At 52.6% G+C, this 26,245-nt stretch overlaps 1 protein-coding gene across 1 annotated transcript in view; it reads left to right on the forward strand.

Moving 5' to 3' along the window:
• The first annotated feature begins 4,558 nt into the window (after positions 1-4,558).
• Positions 4,559-26,245, forward strand: part of abl1 (c-abl oncogene 1, non-receptor tyrosine kinase) — a 179,285-nt gene continuing 157,598 nt past the window's right edge. Inside the window, exon 1 of the mRNA XM_038782500.1 lies at positions 4,559-4,994. Within this exon, the coding sequence (XP_038638428.1) occupies positions 4,862-4,994 (133 nt within the window). The 5' untranslated portion in view covers positions 4,559-4,861. The remainder of the gene's footprint in view (positions 4,995-26,245) is intronic.

Below are 26,245 nucleotides of genomic sequence, written 5' to 3' on the forward strand. Positions count from 1 at the left end.
TCTGTCATTTGAATAATTTAATTTTCCAATTGTCCCCAGCTCATAACTTTGCCTTTGATTTTGACTTTAAATTATGTTCTTCATAGACAGGTTGTCTCCAATTTTCTTTTAATTGACTTGATCTTAGTAGAATTTTACACTTAGAATTGACAATAAATTCGACTGAGCATCATCCATCCTTTCCAGCTGTTTACTAAGAGAGTTAATTTCAATGAAGATGTGAAACCTTTGCTTTTAGCTATATGCTAAAATTTTACTTGGTTATGACTTGAAAGACCTGCCTGTTTTAAACATTCGTCACTTAATTCAATTGAAACTCTCATCCATGCTTTTCCAGATGCTTCCTAAGATAGTTACATTCAATGAAGGTGTGAGACATTGTTTTAGCTTATTACATGAATCCTGTGTTTGCTAAGCCTGCTTGTGAGAAAGAATCTGCATTTTATAATCCTACTCTTTGCAGCTATTAACCTTTTGTGGGATCTTTCCCTGTATCCTCTCAGACCAGATATTGCCAGACTTCCATGTTTCAAATGACACACGTTTCTGTATTTTCAAGAACAGGATGGTGGGAGGGGGTTGGGGGAGGGGTGTTGGGATGGGGTGGGGATGAGGGGCATCTCTGGTGTGGGAGGTGGTGTTTGGGGGAGCAGCTGGGGAGGGGGATGAGGGGTGGGGAGGGGGAAGATGGGTGAGGGTGGTGGGTCTGTGGGGGGGCATCTGTGGGGGGGCTAGGGGAGGGGTCTGAGGGAAAGGGGACTATGGGGGGGAGGAGGACTAGGGGAGGATGGGAATTTGTGGGGTGAGGGCAGGCTGGGGGATGAGGGGGGTCTGTGGGGGGAGGGGGCTGTGGGGATGGGGGTGTGAGAGGGTTGTGGATAGGAGGTCTCTGGGGGGGAGGAGGTGTTGTGGGGGAGGGGGTATTGGGTGGGTGGGGGTGATGGGGGTCTGTGGGACGGGTTTGTGGGTGAAGAGGTTGGCAAAGGGGTTAGAGAGGGGGTGGTGAGGGTGTGTGTGGGGGGGAGGGTAGGGGTGGGGGTTTGTAAGGGGGAGGAGATGTGAGGGGGTTTGGGTTGGGGCACGTGTTGAGGAGGAAGGTTGGGGGAAGGGGAGGGGGTGGGGTCTGGAGGGGCAGTGACTTTGTTGTGGTCAGGGGGTGGGGGTGTGCGGGGTGTTGGGGATGGGGTGCGGGGGTCTGTGGGGTGGGGAGGGGTTTGGGGGTGTGAGGGGGTTGGCGAGGGGGAGGGTGTGTGGGGGAGGGGTGTTGGGGAGGGGGTAGGGTCTGGAGGGGCAGTGAGTTGGTTGCGGGTGTGGGGGATGGAGTGTGAGGGGGGAGATGTGAGGGTGGGTGTGAGTGCGTGAGGCGATGTTGGGAGGGGGTAGGGGTGTGAGGGGGTTGGGGCAGGTGTTGGGGAGGGGGTGTGTGGGGGAGGGGTGTTGGGGAGGGGATGTGTGTGGGGGAGGGGTGTTGGGGAGGGGGTTTGAGGGTGTGTGGGGGAGGGGTGTTGGGGAGGGGATGTGTCTGGGGGAGGGGATGTGTCTGGGGGAGGGGTGTTGGGAGGGGGTGTGAGGGGGAGGGGTGTTGGAGAGGGGTGTTGGGGAGGTGGTGTGAGGGAGGGGTTTTGGGGAGGGGGTGAGGGGGGCTTTGGCAGGTGTTGGGGAGGGGATGTGTGTGGGGGAGAGGTGTTGGGGAGGGAGTGTGAGGGGGAGGGGTGTTGGGGAGGGGATGTGTCTGGGGGAGGGGTGTTGGGGAGGGGGTGAGAAGGTGTGGGGGAGGGGTGTTGGGGAGGGGATGTGTCTGGGGAGGGTGTGTGGGGGAAGGGGTTTTGGGGAGGGTGTGTGAGGGGGAGGTGTGTGGGGGAGGGTGTGTGGGGGAGGGGGGAGGGGTGTTGGGGAGGGGGAGAGGGTGTGTGTGGGAGGGGTGTTGGGAGGGGATGTGTCTGGGGGGGGGTGTTGGGGAGGGTGTGTGGGGGAAGGGGTTTTGGGTAGGGGGTGTGAGGGGGAGGTGTGTGGGGGAGGGTGTGTGGGGGAGGGGTGTTGGGGAGGGGATGTGTCTGGGGGGTGTTGGGGAGGGTGTGTGGAGGAAGGGGTTTTGGGGAGGGGGTGTGAGGGGGAGGTGTTTGGGGGAGGGTGGAGGGTGTGTGGGGGAGGGGTGTTGGGGAGGGGATGTGTCTGGGGGAGGGGTGTTGGGGAGGGGGGGAGGGTGTGTGGGGGAGGGGTGTTGGGGAGGATGTGTGTGGGGGAAGGGGTTTTGGGGAGGGGGTGTGAGGGGGAGGTGTGTAGGGGAGGGGTTTTGGGGAGAGGGGTGTGAGGGAGGGGTTTTGGGGAGGGGGTGAGGGGGGCTTGGGCAGGTGTTGGGGAGGGGATGTGTGTGGGGGAGGGGTGTTGGGGAGGGGGTGTGAGGGGGAGGGGTGTTGGGGAGGGGATGTGTCTGGGGGAGGGGTGTTGGGGAGGGGGTGAGAGGGTGTGTGGGGGAGGGGTGTTGGGGAGGGGATGTGTCTGGGGGGTGTTGGGGAGGGTGTGTGGGGGAAGGGGTTTTGGGGAGGGGGTGTGAGGGGGAGGGTGTGTGGGGGAGGGGGGTGGGTGTGTGGGGCAGGGGATGTGTCTGGGGGAGGGGGAGAGGGTGTGTGTGGGAGGGGTGTTGGGAGGGGATGTGTCTGGGGGGGGTGTTGGGGAGGGGGTGTCGTAGAAGGGGTTTTGGGGAGGGGGTGTGAGGGGGAGGGGTGTGTGGGGGAGGGGTGTTGGGGAGGGGAGGGGTGTTGGGGAGGGTGTGTAGGGAAGGGGTTTTGGGGGAGGGGTGTTGGGGAGGGGATGTGTCTGGGGAGGGGTGTTGGGGAGGGTGTGTGGGGGAAGGGATTTTGGGAAGGGGGTGTGAGGGGGAGGTGTGTAGGGGAGGGGTTTTGGGGAGAGGGGTGTTGGGGAGGGGATGTGTGTTGGGGAGGGTGTGTAGGGAAGGGGTTTTGGGGAGAGGGGTGTGAGGGGGAGGTGTGTGGGGGGGGGTGTTGGGGAGGGGATGTGTGTTGGGGAGGGTGTGTAGGGAAGGGGTTTTGGGGAGAGGTGTGTGGGGGGGGGTGTTGGGGAGGGGATGTGTGTTGGGGAGGGTGTGTAGGGAAGGGGTGTTGGGGAGGGGGTGTGTTGGGGGGAAGGGGTGTTGGGGAGGGGATGTGTGTTGGGGAGGGTGTGTGGGGAAGGGGTTTTGGGAGAGGGGTGTTGGGGAGGGGGTGTTGGGGAGGGGATGTGTGTTGGGGAGGGTGTGTAGGGAAGGGGTTTTGGGAGAGGGGTGTTGGGGAGGGGGTGTGAGGGGGGAGAGGGGTGTTGGGGAGGGGATGTGTGTTGGGGAGGGTGTGTGGGGAAGGGGTGTTGGCGAGGGGGTGTGTTGGGGGGATGTGTGTGGCGAGGGGGTGTGTTGGGGGGATGTGTGTGGGGAGGGGGTGTGTTGGGGGGAGGGGTGTTGGGGAGGGGATGTGTGTGGGGAGGGGGTGTGTTGGGGGGAGGGGTGTTGGGGAGGGGATGTGTCTGGGGGGGTGTTGGGGAGGGTGTGTAGGGGAGGGGTTTTGGGGAGAGGTGTGTGGGGGGGGGGGTGTTGGGGAGGGGATGTGTGTTGGGGAGGGTGTGTGGGGAAGGGGTGTTGGGGAGGGGGTGTGTTGGGGGGATGTGTGTGGGGAGGGGGTTTTGGGGAGAGGGGTGTTGGGGAGGGTGTGTAGGGAAGGGGTTTTGGGGAGAGGGGTGTTGGGGAGGGGGTGTGAGGGGCGTGCGCACATGTTGGGGAGGGGATGTGTGTGGGGAGGGGGTGTGTTGGGGGGGAGGGGTGTTGGGAGTGGTCTGGAGGGGGGAGTGGTCTGGAGGGGGGCTGGGTTTGGGGACGGGGGGGGACTAACGGCTCCTTGGCCCCTCCTTCGCTGACGGCGGCGCGGTGACGTCAGACGCAGGGCGCGTGGCCTCCATTCGTTGCCCGGATGGCGGGCGCCTCGGGCTGAGGGAGCGGGACAGCGGCTTCCAGCTCAGCCCAGCCCGATCCGGTCCCGTGTCCCTGCCTCACCCCCCCCCAGCGCTCCGGGGGAGGCACCCAGACCAGTATGAGTGAAGCGGACCCGGTGGGAACGGACACGGCCCGGAACAGCCCGTGAGGGACCCGGAGGGTCAGACCCCCTCCAAAAAGACCGGGCTGGGAACTCTGAACTCTAGCCTCTGACCCCCAGCCTGTGTGACCTATCTGCCCCAGGCTTTGACACCTCCTCTCTGACCCCTAGCTTGACAGTCTGCCCCTTCCCTGACCCCTGCCCGTGACCCCCTTCCCTAACCCTAAGCCTGTGACCCGCCTTCCCTGACCCCTACATGTGACCTCCCTAACCCCAAGCCTGTCACTACCCCTTTGCTGACTCCCACCTGTGACCCCCTTTCCCTGACCCCTACCTATGACCTCCTTTCCCTGACCCCTACCTGTGACCCCCTTCGCTGACCCCCCTTCCATGACCCCTACCTGTTACTCCCCTTCCCAGACCCCAAGCCTGTGACCCCCCCCCTTCCCTGACCCCAAGCCTGTGACCCCCCCCCCCTTCCCTGACCCCAAGCCTGTGACCCCCCCCTTCCCTGACCCCAAGCCTGTGACACCCCCCCTGTGACCCCTCTGTCTACCACAGCCTGTGAACCCTCCTGATTTCTGGCTTGTGACCTCTCCCCAACTCTGTCCCCAGCCTGTGACTTCCCCATCCTCCAGATCCCGGGACCCTCCTTGCTACACTTGCTTCTCCTGTCTAATCCTCCTCGTCATACCCACATCACTCTCAGTCGGAAAAGAGTATATATATATATATATATATTTGTATTTTTTTGATTACCTGGACCTGGAGTGGGTTAATTTATGGGGCAACAACCAGGCAAAGTTCTTGCGGACCAAAGAAGGCCGACTCTGCCTGCGCTGCACTTTATCAAAGGAGGAAGGAGAGAAGCAGCCAAACATGGAGCTCAGCATTTCAATGTGTTTGTGGAGCATGGTAAGGACATATCTGATCATTGGAGACTTTAGATTGTTGCTGGCAACCATCTCCATCAAACGAAAGAAAACATGATTCCAAGCTGGTAAAGTCAATCAATCTAAATTCTATTTTATTACAGGGGAGGGAAAGGGGGTTGGGGTTATGTAATCGACTTGTAAACGATCAACATGTAGAAATAAATTCTAAAATTGTTGGTGGAATTTTGAGAATTCTGTTAATGTTTTTGGTGATCGCTACTTGCGATTCCATCCATTTGAAAATTGCTACTCGTCCCACTGATCATGACCAGCATGGTGGCTGCTTGCTTCAAATCATTAATATGTTCATATTTCAAAGTCTGTTGCTGCTACAGTTTGTTAGATGAGCGCAAGAGCAAAGCGGGAAAGCACTTATCAGATTTAAACTCTGTCCATTTGAGGTTACTTACTCACTGTTGCTACAGGTTCTTCTACATGCACGTAATTATTTTTAATACTCTATTAGAAGCAATCCCACAGCACCACCAATGCTGCAGGTGCTTTATGATACAGGTGTGTCTGGAAGTGGCATATTCAAGAAGCAGAGAAGCCGAATCAAGAGGGAGTACTTTCAGTATGAAGTACATCCTCTTCTTATAATTTGAAGACACCAATGTACTCTAATTTAGTCACGTTTATGTTCTCCAGTGGAGTTGTACTGTGATTTTCACTCCATCATTGTATTACATAGAATCTACAGCAGCAAAATGGACCGTTCAACCTAACCAAACGAGCCGTCGTCATCTCACTGTATCAAGGAACGTTTCTGTTACTTTCTGCCTCTCATGCTTATCTAGCTTCCTCAAAACCGCATCTATGTAATCCTTGTGGTACTGTGTTCCACATTCTAACCACTCTGTGTAAAGCAGTTTCTCCCAAATTTTCTGCTGGATTTATGAGGACAAGCTTATCTGTATGACCCAGAATTTTGGTTTCCTCCACAAGAATCCTTTCATAATGTTCAAGACTTCGATCGGGCCATTACTCATGATATGCTTCTCTCAGGTTTATTTTCCTTATTCATTCATGGCATGCGAGTGTTGCCCATCCCTAATTACCCTTGAATTGAGTGGCTTGCTAGGCTATTTCAGAGGGTAGTTAAGAGTCAGCCACATTGCTGGGGGTCTGGGGTCAAATGAAGGTCAGACCAGGTAAGGATGGCAGATTTCCTTCCCCGAAAGGGGATATTAGTCAACCAGGTGGGTCTTTACAATAATCAATGATAGTTTTATGCTCACCATTTCTGAGATTACTTTGATATTCCAGCTAATTTAATTGAATTTAAATTCCACCAGCTGCCGCGGTGGGATTTGAACCCATGTCCTCAGAACATTAGCCTGGGCCTCTGGATTACTAGTCCAGTGACATCACCACTACACCACCATCTCTGCAATGTCTTTAGTTAGCTGGAGCGACTGCAAGTTGATAGACATGTCAGCCAAGGGTTTTGGAAATCCGGGACCAAGGCAGATAAAGATACAGATCAGTCATTCTGTAATTGAATGATGGAATAGGCTAGATGGGCTGAATGGCCGCCTCATGTTCCTGTGCTCCAAGAAGTTAATAGCTGTGAAGGAGACTTCCGTAGAATTCCTACAGTGCAGAAGGAGGCCATTGAGTCCACACTTCGATGTTTTTAAAGTCAGGTCATTAGTTTGCTCTTGTGTGCAATTTCTCATTGGATGTGCCCTGTAAGCAGGTGATTGTGATTTCAATGTACAAATTCAAATTGGAACAATCTACCACAGGGGCCGCATGGTGGGGCCGTGGTTAGCACTGCTGCCTACGGCGCCGAGGACCTGTGTTCGATCCCGGCCCTGGGTCACTGTGTGGAGTTTACTCATTCTCCCTGTGTCTGCGTGGGTTTCATCCCCACAACCCACATTTTTGGGTTGTGGGGGCGGAACCCACGCAAACAAATTTTGATGTGCAAAAGTCTGTGTCACTGTAATAGTAATGAACAGTGGCTCACCACCACCTGGGCGTGCAATTCTGGTCGCCACATTATAGGAAGGATGTGGAAGCATTGGAAAGGGTGCAGAGGAGATTTACCAGGATGTTGCCTGGTATGGAGGGAAGATCTTATGAGGGAACGCTGAGGGACTTGAGGCTGTTTTCGTTAGAGAGAAGAAAGTTAAGAGGTGACTTAATAGAGGAATACAAGATGATCAGAGGATTAGATAGGGTGGACAGTGAGAGCCTTTTTCCTCGGATGGAGATGTCTAGCACGAGGGGACATAGCTTTAATTTGAGGGGAGATAGATATAGGGCAGATGTCTGAGGTAGGTTCTTTACTCAGAGAGTAGTAAGGGCGTGGAATGCCCTGCCTGCAACATTAATGGACTTACCAACATTAAGGGCATTTAAATGGTCATGATGTGGAGATGCCGGCGTTGGACTGGGGTGAGCACAGTAAGAAGTCTTACAACACCAGGTTAAAGTCCAACAGGTTTGTTTCAAACACAAGCTTTCGGAGCACTGCTCCTTCATCAGGTGAATGGAGAGGTATGTTCCAGAAACATTTATATAGACAAAGTCAGAGTTGCCAGACAATGCTTGGAATGCGAGCATTTGCGGGTAATCAAATCATTACAGATCCAGAGATAGGGGGTAATCCCAGGTTAAAGAGACAATTGTCTCAAGACAATTCACACCTCAGGATAGTTGGTAAGATTTTGCAAGTCCAGGCCAGATGGTGGGGGGTGAATGTAATGCGACATGAATCAAGATATGGATGTTAAGGGAATAGTGTAGATGGGCTTTAGAGTGGTTTCACAGGTCGGCGCAACATCGAGGGCCTGTACTTCGCTGTAAATTCTAACACACTGAGAACGTGCAAACTCCACACGGACAATCTCCAGAGCCGGGATCGAACCTGGGGCCTCGGCACCGTGAGGCAGCAGGGCTAACCCACTGTGTCACCGTGCTGCCCCGACATCTCTGTCCTGAGACATTACTGCAGGAGTTTGTCAGGGTATTATCCCAGGCTCACCCATCTCAGCTGCTTCATCAATGATCTTAGTCCCATCATAGGGTCTGAAGTGGGGATGTTCACTGATGATCGCGCAATGTTCAGCACCATTTGCAACTCTTTGAACTTACAGTGCGGACGGAGGCCATTTGGCCCATTGAGTCTGCACCGGCCCTTGGAAAAAGCACCCTACTTAAGCCCACGCCTCCTCCCTATCCCAGTAACCACCCTAACCTTGTGGACACTAGGGGCAATTTAGCATGGCCAACCCACCTAACTTGTACAGCTTTGGACTGTGGGAGGAAACTGGAGCACCTGGAAGAAACCCACGTAGACACGGGGAGAAAGTGCAAACTCCATACAGTCACCCAAGGCCGGAATTAAACCCAGGTCCCTGGAGCTGTGAGGCAGCAGTGCTAACCAATGTGCCACCCATAGATACTAAAGCAGTCCATGTGCAAATACAGCATACAGCAAGAGCTGGACAATATCCAGGCTTGGGCTAACAAATGTCAGGTAACATTCGCGCCACACAAGTGCCAGGCAATGACCACCTACAACGAGAGAATCAAGCCATCACCTCATGACATTTAATGGCATTACTATCACTGGATCTCCCACTATCAACGTGCTGGGGTTTACCGTTGACCAGAAACTGAACTGGACTCGCCATAAAAATACTGTTACAAGAGCAGAAACTGTGAATCCTGTGGCAATTAACTCGCCTCCTGAATCCCCAGAGCCTGTTCACCGGCTACAAGTCACTCTCCACTTGTCTGGATGTGCAGCTCCAACAACACTTGAAGCTCCACACCATCCAGGACAAAGCAGCCCCGCTTGATTGACACCCTTCCACATTCACCTCCGCTCCTTCCACCACCGTGCACAGTAGCAGCTGTGTGTACCATCTACACGATGCACTGCAGTGACTCACCAAGGTCCCTTAGACAAGTGTCCTAACCCTACCTTCTAGCAGGACAAGAGCATCAGAAACCTGGGAGCACCACCACCACCTGGAGGTTCCCCTCCAAGTCACTCACCACTGATTTTGAAATATTTCACCATACCTTCACTGTCGCTGTGTCAAAAGCCTGGAACTCCCTAATAGCACAGTGGATGCACCTACACCACATGGACTGCAGCAGTTCAAGAAGGCAGTTCACCACCACCTTCTCTTTTTTTAAAAATATAATTTTTATTGGAATTTTTTACAGAAAATATAAAACATTTTTTTTTTAAAATTTAGATTACCCAATTAATTTTTTCTATTAAAGGGCAATTTAGCGTGGCCAATCCACCTACTCTGCACATTTTTGGGTTGTGGGGGCGAAACCCACGCAGACACGGGGAGAATGTGCAAACTCCACACGGACAGTGACCCAGAGCCGGGATCGAACCTGGGACCTTGGTGCCGTGAGACGGTTGTGCTAACCACTAGGCCACCGTGCTGCCCCCAGAAAATATAAAACATAACGACAAACAATGAAATGCAACAAAATAACCCATAATAACTGTAACACCCCCAGACCATATGTATCCCATCCCCCCACCCCCCAACCCCAATGAACAACAAAAGAACTTAAAATAAATTTAAATTAAATAAACAAACATAGTCATTGTCCGCCCCCCCCCTTTTCCCTCCCCCTTCCCCCCCCTCCCCCCCGGGTTGCTGCTGCTACTGTCCCTGTACCCTATCGTTGAGCCAGAAAGTCGAGAAAAGGTTGCCACCGCCTAAAGAACCCTTGTACCGACCCTCTCAGGGCGAATTTGACCTTCTCGAGCTTAATGAAACCCGCCATGTCATTGATCCAGGTCTCCACGCTTGGGGGCCTCGCATCCTTCCATTGTAGCAAAATCCTTCGCCGGGCTACTAGGGACGCAAAGGCCAGCACGCCGGCCTCTTTCGCCTCCTGCACTCCCGGCTCCACCCCAACCCCAAAAATCGCGAGTCCCCATCCTGGCTTGACCCTGGATCCCACCACCCTCGACACCGTCCTCGCCACCCCCTTCCAGAATTCTTCCAGTGCCCACCACCACCTTCTCGAGGGCAGTTAGTGATGGGCAACAAATGCTGGTCTAGCCAGCGAAGCCCACGTCCCATCAGAATGAATTGAAAAGAAATTGGAGGAATGCAGATGCCTCTTTGGGAAGTTAGTTTATATAATCCGGTGTTCAGGTGCTTTTTGACTGTTGGGACTTCCCAGAATACTCTGCGTAATAAAACAAATGTAACTCCAAAAAGATGAAATAGCAAAGCAGCTTGTTCTTTTTGAGTTAGCTTCCAAACTTGGGTATTTGGCTCAATCTCTAGTATTCTGACAGATACAAATGAGTTATTTTCTGGTATTCCTTTCAGAGAATTATCAACGGAAGCAGGGTTAGTATACCATGTTCTATTCTGGTATGTCCTTAGTACAACAGTACCGCAGAACTCTGGCCCTGAACATAGTGCATTTTGATAAGAACCAGTGAAACTACATTTAGAATGATGTGTCCATTAGTAACTTCTGAAAGCAGAAAGGTATTGAAAGAAGAAAATCTGTTCTGTTCATCCAGCCCACTTCTTCCACAGATCATATGCAATTGTTCCTATCGTGAACTCTACATCAACCATGTGCTCTTCTCAAGGAAAATTTTATAAATACTTAATTAATGTGCAAAAGTAATCCATCCAAACTCCAAAATGTTCATCCCTTATTGCCATGTTTTAAAAAAAAAAAAAAAAATTTTGAGTTCCCAATTATGGGCAGTTTAGCCCAACTAGGGTTGGGCAATCCACCTAACCTGCACATCTTTGGGTTGTGGGGGTGAAACCCACGCAGACACGGGAAGAATGGAGAATGTGCAGACTCCACGTAGACAGTGAGCCAGGGCCGGGATTCAAACCCGGGACCTCACTGCCGTAGTCCCAGTGCTAACCACTGCACCACGTGCCGCCGTTGCTTACTGCTATGGTTGAGTTTAAGTTTGTTGACTCTTCTCTTTTCTCCTGCCCCCCCCCCCGGCAAAATACCATTGATACAAAGAAGAACTGTATTATGCGATATTGCCCAGGTGTGTCCTGTACCCAGGAAACAGGACAAATCCAACCCAGCCAATTACCCCCCCCTCTATCCGTCTACTCTCTACCATCAGCAAAGTGATGGAAGGAGTCATCAACAGTGCTATCAAGCGGCACTTACCTGGCAATAACCTGCTCATGGATGCTCAATTTGGGTTCTGCCAGGGTTACTCAGCTCCTGATCTTAACATGGACAAAAGAGCTAAACACCAGAGATAAGGTGAGAGTGACTACTGTTGACACCAAGGTAGCATTTGACTGAGTATGGCATCAAGGAGTCCTAGCTAAACTGGAGTCGATGGGAATCGGGGGGGGGGGGGGGGGGGGGGGGACTCTCCACTGGTTGGAGTCATACCTGGTACAAAGAAAGATAGCTGTGGTGGTTGTAGATCAATCATCTCTGCTCCAGCACATCACTGCAGGAGTTCCTCAGGGTAATGTCCTAGGCCCAATCATCTCAACTGCTTCATCAATGATCTCCCTTCCATCATAAGGTCAGATGTGGGGATGTTTGCGGATGACTGCACAATGTTCAGCACCATTTGAGACTCCTCAGATGATGAAGCAGTCCATGTCCAAATGCAGCAAGACCTGGATGATAGATATCCAGGCTTGAGCTGAGAAGTGGCAAGTTACATTTGCACCACGCAAGTGCCAGGTAATGACCATCTCCTACAAGAGAGGATCTAACCATAGCCCCTTGACATTCAATGCCACTACCATTGCTGAATCCCTCACTATCAACATCATGGGGGTTACCATTGATCAGAAACTGAACTGGACCAGCCACATTAATACTGTGGTAACCAGGGCAGGTCAAAGGCTAGGAATCCTACAGCGAGTAACTCACCACCTGACCACCCAAAGCCTGTCCACCATCTACAAGGCACAAGTCAGGAGTGTAATGGAATTCTTTCCACTTGCCTGGACGAGTGCAACTCCAACAACACTCAAGATGCTCAGGACAAAGCAGCCTGCTTGATTGTTCCTCCTTCCACAAACATTCAAACCCTGCACCACCGATGCACAGTGGCAGCCGTGTGTACCATCTACAAGATGCACTGCAGTAACTCACCAAGATTCCATAGATATCACCTTCCAAACCCACGACCACTACCACCTAGAAGGGCATGAGCACAGATACCTGGGAACCCCACCACATGGAAGTTCCCCTCCAAGTCACTCACCACCCTGACTTGGAAATATATTGCCGTCCCTTCACTGTCGCTGGGGCAAAATCCTGGAAACCCCCCCCCCCCTAACAGCACAGTGGGTGTACCTACACCTCAAGGACTGCAGCTGTTCAAGAATGTAGCTCACCACCACCTTTTGAAGGACAACTAGGGTTAGGCAATAAATGCTGGCCTAACCAGCGATGCCCACATCACGTAAATGAATTAAAAAAAAAATGTATGCAAGTCTCTTTCTTTCTGTGGACAACCTTGCTAAGGGGCAAATAGAGTAGTAGTGAGGAGGGTATTAACAGACTTCAGGAGGACAGAGACTGATGAAAGACACATGGAAATGAAATTTAACAGAGAATGTGTGAAGTGATTCATTGTGCAGGAAGAATGAGGAGAAACAATATAAATAAAAAAAGTACAATTTTAGATTGTGGGGAGGTGGCGATGCAAGAATAGATCAGGAAGCATATGTACAGAATGTTTTGATAGTGGCCGGACAAATTGAGAAATCAGTTTAAAGAGGCATGCAATACACTTGGTGTTGTAAAATAGAGGCAGAACACAGAAGCAAAAACATTATCTTGAATTTTTTTAAAAATTCATTTACGGGATGTGGGCATCGCTGGTTGGCCATACCAGACTACGATGCAGCCAGATAGGATGCCTTCTATGGTGCATCTGTAAAAATTGGTAAGAGTCACTGTGGACATGTCGAATTTCTTTAGTTTTCTGAGGAAATATAGACGCTGTTGTGCTTTCTTGGCCGTAGCATCGGCGTGGGTGGACCAGGACAGATTGTTGGTGATGTGCACACCTAGGAATTTAAAGCGGTCAACCATCTCCACCTCGGCACCATTGATGCAGACGGGGGGGGGGGGGGGGGGGAGAGACGACACTTTGCTTCCTGAAGTCAATGAAGCGACCAACTTAAATGAGCATACCACCACCGTCACAGACTTCACCACCAAATGTGTGGATGACTGCGTGCCAAAGAAAGCAGTACGTACGTTCCCCAAGTGGAAACCATGGCTCAATTGCGAGATTGACTCCCTACTGAAGGACAGATCTGAGGCGTTCAAGGCAGACGTCCCTGACCTATACAAGAAATCCAGGTGCGACCTCCGCAAAGCCATCCGAGATGTCAAGAGAGAATATCAAACCAAGCTAGAGTCACAGACAGACTCTCGGCGGTTGTGGCAAGGACTAAACAACATAATGGGCTACAAAGCGAAGCCGAGCAGTATCTCCACCAGCAGCGCACCCCTCCCCGATGAACTCAATGCATTCTATGGTCGGTTCGAGCAGGTAACCAACAATCCGCTGTCGAGTGCCCCAGCAGCCCATAATTCACCCATACCCACCATCACAGCTTCCAAAGTCAGATCGGCCTTCCTGAAAGGGAAGGCGACGGGCCCGGACGGGATCCCTGGTTGTGCAGTCAGAGCCTGCACGGACCAGCTGGCAGAGGTATTCACAGACATCTTTAACCTGTCCCTACTCCACTCCGAGGTCCCCACCTGCTTCAAGAAGACCACCATCATACTGGTACCAAAGAAGAATCAGGCAACATGCCTCAATGACTACCGTCCGGTGGCCCTGACTTCAGTCGTAATGAAGTGCTTCGAGAGGTTGATCATGAAGTGCATCACCTCCATACTCCCGGAACACCTTGATCCACTGCAATTCACAAACCATTGCAACCGGTCCACATCAGACGCCATTTCCCTGGCCCTACACTCTTCCCTAGAGCATCTCGAAAACAAGGACTCCTACATCAGACTCCTATTTATTGACTACAGCTCCGCCTTCAACACCATAATCCCAGCCAAGCTCATATCAAAGCTCCAAAACCTAGGACTTGGCTCTCCACTCTGCAACTGGATCCTCGATTTTCTTTTTTTTTAAAATAATTTTTATTGAGATTTTCGAAAAATATCAAAAACAGAAAGTAACAACAAGAAAACAGTATTACCAACAAAAAAAGAGAAAAAACACAATAACCACCAAAACCAACCCTTCTGCCACGAAGTCAAGGAAAGGCTGCCACCGCCTAAAAAACCCCTGTACTGATCCCCTCGGGGCAAATTTCACCCTCTCCAATTTAATGAACCCCGCCATATCATTGATCCAGGCCTCCACGCTTGGGGGCCTCGCATCCTTCCATTGAAGCAAAATCCTCCGCCGGGCTACTAGGGACGCAAATACCTGAACACCGGCCTCTTTCGCCTCCTGCACTCCCGGCTCCACTGCAACCCCAAAAATTGCGAGCCCCCAGCCCGGTTTGACCCTGGATGCTACCCCCTTCCAAAATTCCCCCAGTGCTGGGCATGCCCAGAACATATGGGCCTGTTTCGCTGGGCCCGAGCACGTAGCACACCTGTCTTCGCCCCCGAAAAACCTACTCATCCTCGTCCCGGTCATGTGGGCCCTATGCAGCACATTGAACTGTATGAGGGTAAGCCTCGCACAGGAAGAGGAGGAATTCACTCTTTCCAGGGCATCTGCCCACGTCCCCCCTCAATCTACTCACCCAGCTCCTCTTCCCATTTATCCTTCAGCTCCTCCACCGAGGCCTCATCCACCTCCTGCATGACGTGGTACACGTCAGAAATCCTCCCTCCTCCAACCCACACCCCCGAGAGCACCGTCTCGTACCACACGTGGGGGCAGCAGAGGGAACCCTTCCAACTGCCACCTGGCAAACGCCCTCACCTGCATGTACCTAAACATGTTCCCCGGGGGAGCCCAAACTTCCCCTCTAACTCACCCAGGCTTGCAAACCTCCCATCCACAAACAGGTCCCTCAACCTCCTAATACCTACCCTGTGCCAGCCAAGTAACCCGCCAACGATGCTCCCTGGTACAAACCGGTGGTTCCCCTGTATCGGGGACTCCATCGAGCCCTCCACCTCCCCCTATCCCGTCTCCATTGCCCCCAGATTTTGAGGGTAGCCGCCACCACCGGGCTCGTGGTATATCTCGTTGGAGGGAGCGGCAACGGCGCCGTTACCAGCGCCTCCAGGCTCGTGTCCACACAACGCCATCTCCATCCTCTTCCATGCTGCCCCTGCCCCGTCCATTACCCACTTACGCACCGTCGCTGCATTGGCAGCCCAATAGTACCCACAGAGGTTGGACAACGCCAGCCCCCCCCCCATCCCTGCCCCGCTCCAAAAACACCCTTCTCACCCTCGGAGTCCCATGCGCCCATACAAATCCCATAATACTCCTGTTGACCCTCCTAAAAAAGGCCTTCGGGATAAGGATGGGGAGGCACTGGAACAGGAACAAAAACCTCGGGAGCACCGTCATCTTGACTGACTGCACCCTGCCCGCCAGCGACAGCGGCAACATGTCCCGGATCCTCGATTTTCTGACCAACAGACCACAATCAGTAAGAACGAACAACACCTCCTTCACAATAGTCCTCAATAGCCCCTCAAGGCTGCGTACTTAGCCCCCTACTCTACTCACTGTACACACACGACTGCGTGGCAAAACATGGTTCCAACTCCATCTGCAAGTTTTCTGACATTACGACCATAGTGGGCCGGATCTCGAATAACGACGAGTGAGAATACAGGAGGGAGATAGAGAACCTAGTGGAGTGGTGTAGCGACAATAATCTCTCCCTCAATGCCAGCAAAACTAAAGAGCTGGCCATTGATTTCAGGAAGCAAAGTACTGTACACACCCCTGTCAGCATCAATGGGGCCGAGGTGGAGGTGGTTAGCAGTTTCAAATTCCTAGGGGTGCACGTCTCCAAAAACCTGTCCTGGTCCACCTACGTCGACGCTACCACCAAGAAAACATAACAGCGCCTAGACTTCCTCAGGAAACTAAGGAAATTCAGCATGCCCACATTAACCCTGACCAACTTGTACAGATGCACCATAGAAAGCATCCTATCGAGGACTTCCGGTTGCGGCTATGACCAGCTAAGTCGCACATTTGGCAGCTCCTGCGACAAAGGTGTTTAAGGGCCGATTGGAGGGCCCCGACGGTACTGTAAAGACGAATCCCGGTGGGGGAAGGCTCCCTGAGGAGAGTGAGACCAACTTTATGGTCGGTACTCGGAGTGGGGCGACAAAAAAAGCGGCAGCAGCTCCCCGAAAAAAGCGGGGGAAGAGGACCAAAATGGCGGCCGGTGGCGCACTAGAAGATTGGAGAAAATGGGCGGAGGAGCAGCAGGCTGCTCTCCTCCGGTGTTTTACGGAGCTGAAAGTGGAACTCTTAGAGTCCATGAACGCGACGACCACAAGGCTGATGGGGGCCCAGGCGACCCAAGAGGCGTCGATAAGAGAGCTGCAGCAGGAGATGACTGCAAGGGAGGAGGAGGCCACGGTCCTCGTGGGAAAGGTGGAGGTGCACGAGGCACTCCACCTGAAATGGCAGAGCCGCTTTGAGGAGCTGGACACTCGAATGAGGCGGAAGAACTTGAGGATCCTGGGCCTAGCAGAAGGCCTGGAGGGGCCTGATCTCCCGAAATATGTAGCGGAGATGCTGAGCTCCCTGATGGGAGAGGGGGCCGGTCCATCGCCTCTGGAGCTGGAAGAAGCATATTGGGTCATGGCTAGGCGGCCTAGGGCGAACGAGCCCCCGAGGGCGGTGCTGGTGCGATTCCAGCGTTTCTGTGATCGGGAGAAAGTGCTGAGGTGGGCCAAGAGGGAGAAAAGCAGCAAATGGGAGAATTCGACGGTGCGGATATATCAGGACTGGAGTGCGGAGGTGGCAAAGCGGCGGGCCCGGTTTAACCGGACGAAGGCGGTGCTGCACGCAAAGAGGATCAAGTTCGGAATGCTGCAGCCAGCGCGCTTGTGGGTCACCTACAAGGACCAGCACCATTACTTTGAGACCCCAGAGGAGGCATGGACTTTTGTTCGGGAGGAAAAGCTGGACCTGAACTAGAACTTGGGAACGCCGGCGGTCGAGGCCGCCCGAGTACCCTTGACTGATCAAGTGGCCCATGTCTTTCTTAGGCCAGGTCGGAACTTGGTTAAAGTTGATGGATCGTTTGGTTTCTTTGAAACTTGTGTTATGGGGGGTTTCTTTGTTCCTTTTTGTGTGTCTCTTCCCGTTGCCAACTTCCCTTAATTATTGTTGTTGTAGGGGGGGCTTTTTTTTACTGTTTTTTGATCTGTTCTTTAAGGGTTATGGTTACTGTTCTGTTCGATGGAGGGTGATGGTTAAATACGTTATTATTGGGTAGTTATTTAGTTATGCAGGCATAGTTATGTATTTATGTATTTATTTGAGATTTGTTATTTATATTGTTATATTGTTAAGTTGGGGAGGCGGGACGGGGGGGGTGCAAGTTGGTTATGCGGGTTTTCTTTTTCTCTTTTTTCTTCCTCTCGTTTTAAGGGGGCTTTTTTATGGGCTTGGATGGGGACGGGGGTGGAATTGAAGATGGCGGGGTAGGGTGTGGCCGGGCAAAAGCGCGGGCTTTCCCCTGTTTCCCGCGCGCGGGACGGAGGAAGGGGGAGGAGAGAAGAGTGGGGTGTGGCCAGCAATGGCGGCTTTTCCCGCGCTGAAGCGGGGTCAGAGAGGGATGGCAAGGGGGGGGGGGAGGCCCCTCCCCCCCCACATCGGGAGGAGTCGGAGTGTGGCAGGGGCAGCCGGGTCAGCGAAAATCAGCTGACTCTCGGGAGTACGATGGTGGATACACCGCGGCTAGGAGGGGTCCTAGCCGGGGGGGGGGGGGGGGAAGGGGGGTTAGGGGGGGATACCGGGTTGCTGCTGGAAAGGCCGAGGACGGGAAGGGAAGAACGGGAGGAGAGAGGGGGGGGGGCCATCGCCATGGGGAACGGGTCAGAAGGGAGGGTCGACCCGGGGCGAACAGGGGACAGGACATGGCTAATAGACAGGGGAAAGGGACAGGTCGCTCCGCGACCCGGTTGGTTACTTGGAACGTGAGGGGGCTGAATGGGCCGGTCAAGAGAGCAAGGGTTTTTTCACACCTAAAGGGACTGCAGGCGGATGTGGCAATGTTGTAGGAGACTCACTTGAGAGTAGTAGACCAGGTACGCCTGAGAAGGGGGTGGGTGGGACAGGTGTTCCACTCAGGCTTGGACGCAAAGAACCGGGGGGTGGCGATTTTGGTGGGAAAGAGGGTGTCGTTCGTGGCGGCGCAGGTGGTAGCAGATAAGGAGGGTAGGTACGTGATGGTGAAGGGTAGGCTGCAGGGAGAGAATGTGGTGCTGGTGAATATGTATGCCCCGAATTGGGATGACGCGGGTTTTATGAGGCGCCTGTTGGGCCTCATTCCGGGTCTGGAGGCAGGGGGCCTGATCATGGGGGGGGACTTCAATACAGTGCTCGACCCAGGGCTGGACAGATCGAGTTCCAGGACGAATAGGAGGCCGGCAGCGGCAGAGGTGCTAAGGGGGTTCATGGAGCAGATGGGGGGGGTAGACCCTTGGAGATTTGGCAGGCCAAGGGCGAGGGAGTATTCTTTTTTCTCCCACGTCCACAGGGTGTACTCCAGAATAGACTTTTTTGTACTGAGCAGGGGGCTGATTTCGAGAGTGCAGGACACGGAGTACTCGGCCATTGCGATTTCGGACCATGCACCACATTGGGTAGAGGTAGAACTGGGGGAAGCACGGGACCAGCGCCCGTTGTGGCGCCTGGATGTGGGGCTGCTGGCGGACGATGAGGTGTGCGGAAGGGTCCGGAAGGGCATTGAGAGATATCTGGGCACGAACGACACGGGCGAGGTGAAGGTGGGGGTAGTCTGGGAGGCCCTGAAAGCAGTGATCAGAGGAGAGCTGATCTCCATAAGGGCACACAGAGAAAGGAAGGAGAGGCAGGAGAGGGAGAGACTGGTGGGGGAACTTATAGAAGTGGACAGGAGATATGCGGAGACACCAGAGGAGGGGCTGTTGAGGGAGCGGCGCAGTTTACAGGCCCAGTTTGACCTACTGACCACTAGGAAGGCGGAGACGCAATGGAGAAGGGCACAGGGCGCGGTCTATGAGTACGGGGAAAAGGCGAGCAGGATGCTAGCACACCAGCTGCGCAAGCGAGATGCAGCCAGAGAGATTGGGGGAGTGAGAGAGAAGGGAGGGAACGTAGTGCAGAAGGGGCAAGAGGTGAACGGGGTCTTCAGGGATTTCTACAGGGAATTGTACCGGTCTGAGCCGCCCAGGAGGAGGGGGGGGAATGGAGAACTTCCTCGATAGATTGAGGTTCCCAAAGGTCCAGGAGGAACGGGTGGAGGGGCTGGGGGCGCCGATAGAGCTGCAGGAGCTAGTTAAAGGGATAGGCCAGATGCAGGCGGGGAAGGCGCCGGGGCCGGATGGGTTCCCGGTGGAATTTTATAAGAAGTATGTGGACTTGGTGGGTCCAGTGCTGGTGCGAGCCTTCAATGAGGCGCGAGAGGGGGGGGTTCTGCCCCCGACAATGTCACAGGCCCTGATCTCCTTGATCCTGAAGCGGGACAAAGACCCTGTACAGTGCGGGTCCTACAGGCCTATCTCCCTCTTGAATGTAGATGCCAAACTGTTGGCAAAGGTCCTGGCAACCAGAATAGAGGATTGTGTGCCAGGGGTAATCCATGAGGACCAGACGGGGTTCGTAAAGGGACGACAACTTAACACAAATGTCCGGAGACTGTTGAATGTGATTATGATGCCAGCAGTGGAGGGGGAGGCTGAGATAGTGGTAGCACTGGATGCGGAGAAGGCATTCGATAGGGTGGAGTGGGAATACCTGTGGGAGACGCTGGAACGGTTTGGGTTTGGGGAGGGATTTATCAAGTGGGTGAAGCTGCTGTATTCGGCCCCGATGGCGAGTGTGGTTACAAACGGGAGGAGGTCAGAGTATTTTGGGCTCCATCGAGGTACCAGGCAGGGATGCCCCCTATCCCCCTTACTATTTGCATTAGCGATCGAACCGTTGGCGATGGCACTGAGGGGTTCAGGGGGGTGGAGAGGACTGACAAGGGGAGGGGAGGAACATCGGGTATCACTCTATGCGGATGATTTGTTGTTATATGTGGCGGACCCGGAAGGGGGAATGCCGGAGGTAATGGAAATACTAGCGGAGTTTGGGGACTTTTCGGGATATAAATTAAATGTGGGTAAAAGTGAGGTCTTTGTGATACACCCGGGAGATCAGGGGGAGGGAATTGGGCGGCTCCCCTTTAAGAGAGCAGTAAAGAGCTTCAGGTACTTGGGGGTGCAGGTGGCAAGGAACTGGGGGACCCTCCACAAGCTGAACTTTTCAAGGCTGGTGGAGCAGATGGAGGAGGAGTTCAAGAGGTGGGACATGGTACCGCTGTCGCTAGCAGGGAGGGTGCAGTCAGTCAAAATGACGGTCCTCCCGAGGTTCTTGTTTCTGTTTCAGTGCTTGCCCATCTTTCTCCCCAGGGCCTTCTTCAAGAAGGTAACTAGCAGCATTATGGGCTATGTGTGGGCACATGGCACCCCTAGAGTGAGAAGGATTTTCTTGGAACGGAGTAGGGACAGGGGAGGATTAGCGCTACCCAATCTTTCCGGATACTACTGGGCGGCGAACGCATCGATGGTGCGCAAGTGGGTGATGGAGGGGGAGGGGGCAGCTTGGAAACGTATGGAGAGGGCGTCCTGCGGCAATACAAGCCTGGGGGCGCTAGTAACGGCACCATGGCCGCTCCCCCCCACAAGGTATACCACGAGTCCGGTAGTGGCGGCCACCCTGAAAATCTGGGGGCAGTGGAGGCGACACAGGGGGGAAGTGGGGGGTCTGATGGCGGCGCCACTGAGAGGGAACCACAGATTTGTCCCGGGGAACACTGGCAGGGGATTCCAGAGCTGGCACAGGGCGGGCATCAGGCAACTGAGGGACATGTTCATAGAGGGGAGGTTTGCGAGCCTGGGAGAGCTGGAGGAGAAATTTGAGCTCCCCCCGGGGAACACGTTTAGATACCTGCAGGTGAAGGCATTTGCCAGACGACAGGTGGAAGGATTTCCCTTGCTTCCCGATAGAGGGGTGAGTGATAGGGTGCTGTCAGGGGTCTGGGTCGGAGAAGGGAAGGTCTCGGACATCTACAAAATAATGCAGGAGGTGGAGGAGGTATCGATAGAGGAGCTGAAAGACAAGTGGGAAGCGGAGCTGGGAGAGCAGATAGAAGATGGGACATGGGCGGATGCCTTAGAGAGGGTCAATTCGTCGTCGTCGTGCGCAAGGTTGGGCCTCATCCAATTTAAGGTGCTGCACAGAGCCCATATGACGGGGACTAGGATGAGTCGGTTCTTCGGGGGTGAGGACAGGTGTGTTAGGTGTTCGGGAAGCCCTGCGAACCATGTACATATGTTCTGGATGTGCCCGGCACTGGAAGAGTTCTGGGAGGGGGTGGCGGGGACGGTATCGAGAGTGGTGGGAACCAGGGTCAAACCAGGGTGGGGGCTAGCGATTTTTGGGGTTGGGGTGGAGCCAGGAGTACAGGAGGCAGGGGAGGCCGGAATATTGGCCTTTGCGTCCTTGGTAGCTCGGAAAAGGATCTTGATTCAGTGAAGGGACACAAGGCCACCAAGTGTTAACACCTGGTTAAACGACATGGCAAGCTTCATCCAATTGGAAAGAATCAAATTCGCCCTGAGAGGGTCGGTACAGGGGTTCTTCCGGCGGTGGCAGCCCTTCCTTGACTTTCTGGATCAGAGATAGGAACTGGAGGCCGAAACAGCAGCAACCCGGGGAGAAAGGGGGGGGGGGAAAGGGAGGGGGGGGGGGGGGGGGAAGGGAGGGGGGGGGGGATAGCAACGAAGGGAGCACGTCAGCGGGGGGTCGCGGGCAATGACTGCCCGAGGCCATCGGCAGAAAGGGAAAAACGGTTTGGTTGCTAGACTGGTAGCGCGGGGGGGGGGGGGGGGGGGGAGGGGGGGGGGGTGCGCGCGGGGGAGGGCGTGGGGAGGATTTTCCAGGGGGGATTTGTTGTGTTATAATTTAAAATGTAGTAGGGGTAAATGTTTGTATCGAAAAATTTCAATAAAAATTATTTAAAAAAAAAGAAAGCATCCTATCGGGCTGCATCACAGCCTGGTATGGCAACTGCTCGGCCCAGGACCGCAAGAAACTTCAGAGAGTCGTGAATACCCAGTCCATCACACGAACCTGCCTCCCATCTATTGACTCCATCTACACCTCCCGCTGCCTGGGGAAAGCGGGCAGCATAATCAAAGATCCCTCCCACTGGCTTACTCACTCTTCCATCGGGCAGGAGATACAGAAGTCTGAGAACACGCAAGAAAAGACTCAAAAACAGCTTCTTCCCCACTGTCACCAGACTCCTAAATGACCCTCTTATGGACTGACCTCATTAACACTACACCTGTATGCTTCATCCGATGCCAGTGCTTATGTAGTTACATTGTATATCTTGTGTTGCCCTATTATGTATTTTCTTTTCTTCTCTTTTCTTCCCATGTACTTAATGATCTGTTGAGCTGCTCGCAGAAAAATATTTTTCACTGTACCTCGGTACACGTGACAATAAACAAATCCAATCCAATGACCAGCTCCTTAATTTTGCTGACACACAGAGAGAGAGGTTGTTGTCGTTACACCACGCCACTAGGTTCTCTATCTCCCTCCTGTACTCTGATTCATCGTTGTTCGAGGTCTGACCCACACGGTCGTGTCATCAGTAAACTAGTAGATGGACTGGAGCCACATTTTGCCCCACAGTCATATGTGTGGGGGCTAAGTGCGCAGCCTTGTGGCGCCCCGGTATTGAAGACTATTGTGGAGGAGGTGTTGTTTGTTCTTACTGAATGTGGTCTGTGGGTCAAGAAGTCGAGGATCCAGTTGCAGAGGCAGGGGCCAAGTTCTATGTTTTGGAGTTTTGGTATGAGCTTGGTTGGGATTATGGTCTTGAAGGCGGAGCTGTAGTCAATGACTAGGAGTAGACGTAGGAGTTCTTGTTGTCGAGATGCTCCAGGGATGAGTGTAGAGCCAGGGGGCTGGCGTCTGCTGTGGACCGATTGTGGCGGTATGTGAATTGCATTGGACTATGGTATTCTGGCAGTATGGAGTTGATGTGTCCCATGGCCAGCCTCTTGAAGCACTCATGAATGATCAATGTCAAATTGGGTTGTAATACAGTAGATACTTTCTCCCAGTGCCTGAATCGATTCCTCATCAAATGCCTTGGCCTGTGACATGAACACTCAATGCTGGAAGACAGTTGGTATGATTTGCCAAAGTTTATCTGTTTAACGTAACTCAAGTGGCTACTGCCTACCTAGTAACAACGAACATGGCGTGTCAATTTGCTGTTGCAGCTACCAACCTGAAGTATAATGACCGGTTTCACTGAGAAAACTCCACCCCACAGGATTCAACTGAGTCACAGCCCGATGCAAAAGTTACCTCCTGTCAGTCCCTACACAGGAAATGCTAATGCTGGAGAAAGCTCTGTCCCATGTGTCTTTTTTGCAATTAAATAAAAGCCATGTGTCTGACCGGCAATAAATCACTTTTGCCTGCAATGACGTGAACGTGCGCAGTGTAAATAGCAGCACGCTCCCTATTTCCCCCACCCCTATTTGCCAAATACATTTGAGTCGGAGGCCAGAATCGTGGCACACATGGCCCACCAGTATTGCACCCCTCCCCCATTTCCTCTTGAAGCCAATTCCCATTAGATTTTGTAGTTCTTTAACCAAACGTGTTCTGCAGCTTTGAGGTTGTTAGTTTAGATTGTTGCAGCATGACTAACTTTCTGTCAACTGAGTGAGTGGATTCTTAATAGGAACGGTTAATGAAAACAAAGTCTTCGCAGTAATCATTTGAAATATCTTAAAACACAATCAGCAAGAGGACATTTCAGAAATTACTTTTACTTTACTTAACTGATTTTTAAAAAAAAGCAATTTTGTTTACAGTTTGTAATTCTTTGGCAGAAGTCTCCCCACAATTTTATTTTGATATTCAGAAAAAAATGCCAGGACTTTCTAAGCTCGCAGTCTCTTATCACCTGGCAGGGCAAGGGCAACAGGTGCATAGGAACACCATCGCCTCCAAGCTTCCCTCGAAACGCTTGCACTGAAGTGTGCTTATTGAGTTTAAGAGCCGTGCGGTTATGCTGCAACTGTACAAGACCTTGGTTAGACCACATTTGGAGTATTGTGTGCAGTTCTGGTCACCTCATTATAGGAAGGATATGGAAGCATTGGGAAGGGTGCAAAGGAGATTTACCAGGATGCTGCCTGGATTGGAGGGTGGGTCTTATGAGGAAAGGTTGAGGGAGCTAGGGCTTTTCTCATTGGAGAGAAGGAGGGTGAGAGGGGACTTAATTGAGGTGTATAAGATGATGAGAGGGATAGATAGAGTGGACGTTCAGTGACTTTTTCCTCGGATGGATGTAGCTGTTACAAGGGGCATAACTATAAGGTTCATGATGGAAGATATAGGAGGGATGTCAGAGGTAGGTTCTTTACTCAGAGAGTGGTTGAGAGTGGAACGCACCCCCAGCAATGGTAGTGGAGTCGGGCACTTTAGGAACTTTCAAGCGGTTATTGGATAGGCATATGGAGTGCACTAGAATGATTGGGAGTAGGTTGATTTGATCTTAGTTTCAGACTAGTTCGGCACAGCATCATGGGCCGAAGGGCCTGTACTGTGCTGCATGGTTTTATGTTCTATGAAGTGCCAGACCAGAATACGCCCAAGTTCTATAGCTTAGAATCTGCAACACTGAAATAGGCCACTCAGCCCAAAGGTCCATGCTGCTGTTCGAGTCTCCTCCCTCTTCTCTTCATCTAACACTACCGGCGCAGCACGGTAGCATATTGGTTAGTACAGTTGCTTCACAGCTCCGGGTCCCGGGTTCGATTCCCGACTTGGGTCACTGTCTGTGTGGCGTCTGCACGTTCTCCCTGTGTCTGCGTGGGTTTCCTCCGGGTGCTCCAGATTCCTCCCACAGTCCAAAGATGTGTGAGTTAGGTGGATTGACCATATTAAATTGCCCTTGGTGTCCAAAAAGGTTAAGTGGGGTTACAGGGATAGGGTGGGCTTGGGTAGGGTGCTCTTTCCAAGGGCTGTTGCAGACTCGATGGGCCGAATGGACTCTTTCAGCACTGTAAATTCTATGATTCTAATCGCGCATCCCTTTATCCTTTTCTCCTGTGTATTAATCTTCTCCTTAAATGCATCTCTTCCCCTCAACAACCATGCCCTGTGGTACATAGATTACATAGAACATACAGTGCCGAAGTGGCCCATTCGGCCCATCGAGTCTGCAACAGCCCTTGGAAAGAGCACCCTACCCAAGCCCACCTTATCCCCGTAACCCCACTTAACCTTTTTGGACACCGACCCACTTAAGTCCTCACTTGCACCCTATCCCCGTAACCCAATAACCCCTCCTAAACGTTTTGGATACTAAGGGAAATTTAGCGTGGCCAATCCACCTAACCTGCAGGTCTTTGGACTGTGGGAGGAAACCAGAGCACCCGGAGGAAACCCACACAGACACTGGGAGAACGTGCAGACTCCGCACGGGCAGTGACCCAGCAGGGAATCAAACCTGGGACCCTGGCGCTGTGAAGCCACAGTGCTATCCACTGTGCTACCGTGCTGCCCACATTCTACCTACTCTCTGGGTAAAGAAATTTCTCCCGAATTCCCAATTGGATTTATTCGTGACTATCTTGTATTTCTAATCTCGAGTTTTTATCTCCGTAAGTCTACCGGGTCAAATCCTCTCCTAATTTTAAAGACCACTGTCAGATCTTCTGTGCCTTTTCTGAGGAAAAGAGCCCCTGTTCATCCTTTCTTAACAAACATATCCTCTCAGTTCTATATCATTGTAATGGAATTATTTGCATTTCTTCAGTGCCTCTATATTTTTATAGTTTGGAAACCAGAACTGAGTGCAGTGCTGGAAGTAAGTGTGTCCAAACAAAGGGCATGGATCTCTGACTCTTGAGGTGCAAGTGCAGATAATAAATAATTGCTATTGTCACAAGTAGACTTCAGTGAAGTTACTGTGAAAAGCCCCTAGTCGCCACATTTCGGTGCCTGTTCGGGGT

The sequence above is a fragment of the Scyliorhinus canicula genome, chromosome 21, assembly GCF_902713615.1.
Source record: "Scyliorhinus canicula chromosome 21, sScyCan1.1, whole genome shotgun sequence".
NCBI lineage: Eukaryota > Metazoa > Chordata > Chondrichthyes > Carcharhiniformes > Scyliorhinidae > Scyliorhinus > Scyliorhinus canicula.